We start from the raw sequence: 2,441 nt of genomic DNA on the forward strand, positions 1-2,441 counted from the left end.
TTTTTTTTTGTGTTGTCGTCATCATCATTTCCTCCTCCTACTTCCACCGCCGCTCCTCCTCCTCGTCTTGCGTCTGTTACAACGGTGCGAGTGAAGGCCACGCGTGCAGAGCGAGAGCGTCCGCACGGCCGACTTTTCTCCTTGTTGTGTCAATTCTTTTGCGGAGAGGAGCGTGCCTGCGTGCAGCCGTGGGGTGCTTGTGAGCATGCGTTTGCTGAGTGGTAGAGAGAGCGAGCGAGTGGGAGGGAGGGGGGCTCAACAGTGCACCGCGGTGCTCTGTCTGCGTCTGTGGGAGAGAGAGAGAGACACATATGTGTGCCTGTGTGTTTGCATGAATGTGTATGTGTCCATATGCTCGTTTGTTTTTTGTGTGTGTTTGTGTGGCGCTGACTTCATTTCAGCGGCCGCGCTGCGGTGCGTCTACACATCTACCATTCGGCCCAATATCAACGCACAGACACGGGGAGAAAGACAGACAGACAGACAGACAGAGAAATACACGCACGCATACCCGCCGGCAGCAGGAAGCGAGGGCAGATAATGCCAGCAGAAGGCNCCGCGCTGCGGTGCGTCTACACATCTACCATTCGGCCCAATATCAACGCACAGACACGGGGAGAAAGACAGACAGACAGACAGACAGACAGACAGAGAAATACACGCACGCATACCCGCCGGCAGCAGGAAGCGAGGGCAGATAATGCCAGCAGAAGGCCACACTCAGCTGTTGTGCTTCCACTTCCCCCTCCCCCCTTCTCATCACCATTGTTTGCGATTCAAAGGGTGGCAAGCATAGCTTCTGTAGCCGCATTCCAAAGTAAGACGCGCACATAAGTAATCGTAAGTATCTTGTACAGGCACTCGCAAGAATGGAAGCCTTCAAGATACGCATGCCGGAGACCGCCGCGGAGAGCACACGCCTCGCAATGCGCGCCTTCAGCATTGTCGTGGCCACCGACGAGAAGAACGGCATCGGGGATGGCAATTCCATTCCGTGGCACGTGCCGGAGGACATGCAGTACTTTAAGAAGTTGACCACAAATCTGCGTGGAAAGAACGTCACGCCGTCACTGGAAAAGCGTAACGCTGTTGTGATGGGCCGCAAGACGTGGGACAGCATACCCGCCAAGTTCCGCCCGCTCGCCGGTCGCCTGAACGTTGTGCTCTCTGCCACTCTCACGAAGGAGCACCTGCTGGACGGCATCTCTGACGAGGCGAAGCGTGCAGCAGCAGCCGACGGCGTTGTCGTTGTGAACGGCGGCCTGGCGGACGCGCTGCAGCTGCTTGCGGAACCGGCGTATGTGTCAAGCATCGAGACGGTGTACTGCGTTGGCGGCGGCCGCGTCTACGCGGAAGCCCTCCGCCCGCCGTGCGTTGGCGTGCTGCAGGCAATTCACCTCACCCTGATCCATGTTCACGAGCCGTCGTGCAGTGTGCACTTCTGCACTCCTGCGGCTGGCAGCGGGGAGGATTGGGTGCGGGAGAAGGCGACGGAGGACCTCACGTCGGCGAATGCCGCCGCCACCAAGTACCGCTTTGAGAAGTACGTGCCGCGCAACAGAGAGGAGGAGCAGTACCTGCATCTCGTCGACCACATTATTCGCGAGGGGAGTAAGAAGGATGACCGCACAGGTGTTGGCACGCTGTCGATCTTCGGCGCGCAGATGCGTTTCTCGCTCCGTGGCAATCGCCTGCCGCTGCTGACGACGAAGCGCGTCTTCTGGCGCGGCGTGTGCGAGGAGCTGCTGTGGTTTCTGCGCGGCCAGACGAACGCGAAGCTGCTGAGCGACAAGGGCGTGCACATCTGGAGCGACAACGGCTCGCGCGCCTTCCTCGACAGCCGCGGGCTGCACGACTACGAGGAGATGGACCTTGGCCCGGTGTACGGCTTCCAGTGGCGACACTTCGGCGCGGCGTACACGCGGCACGACGACGACTACTCCGGGAATGGCATCGACCAGATCCGGCAGATCGTAGAGACGCTGCGCACGAACCCCGATGACCGGCGCATGATACTCACCGCGTGGAACCCGTGCGCGCTGCACGCGATGGCGCTCCCACCGTGCCACCTCCTCGCGCAGTTCTACGCGAACAACGGCGAGCTCTCCTGCATGCTGTACCAGCGCTCGTGCGACATGGGCCTCGGCGTGCCGTTCAACATCGCGTCGTACGCGCTGCTGACGATCCTCATGGCGAAGGCGGCGGGATTGCGGCCGGGCGAGCTGGTGCACACGCTCGGCGATGCGCACGTGTACTCCAACCACGTGGAGCCCTGCCTGGAGCAGCTGCAGCGGGTGCCGCGGGCGTTTCCGTTCATCGTGTTCCGCCGCGAGCGGGAGTTCCTCGAGGACTACGAAGAGGGCGACATTGAGATCGTGGACTACACGCCGTACCCCGCAATCGCAATGAAGATGGCTGTGTGACGTACGCAATTATTTACA

The 2,441-nt window shown here is 60.5% G+C and overlaps 1 protein-coding gene across 1 annotated transcript; it reads left to right on the forward strand.

Annotated features, from left to right (window-relative positions):
* Window positions 1-869: 869 nt before the first annotated feature.
* DQ04_16751000 (dihydrofolate reductase/thymidylate synthase) lies at window positions 870-2,423 on the forward strand (the record flags this gene model as incomplete). The annotated part of the gene is made up of 1 exon (XM_009317500.1): window positions 870-2,423. The coding sequence occupies one exon, from the start codon at window positions 870-872 to the stop codon at window positions 2,421-2,423; it is 1,554 nt and encodes a 517-aa protein (XP_009315775.1).
* Between the last annotated feature and the right edge of the window lie 18 nt (window positions 2,424-2,441).

This window comes from Trypanosoma grayi, assembly GCF_000691245.1.
Source record: "Trypanosoma grayi strain ANR4 Tgr_1675_V1, whole genome shotgun sequence".
In the NCBI taxonomy this organism is placed as follows: Eukaryota; Euglenozoa; class Kinetoplastea; order Trypanosomatida; family Trypanosomatidae; genus Trypanosoma; species Trypanosoma grayi.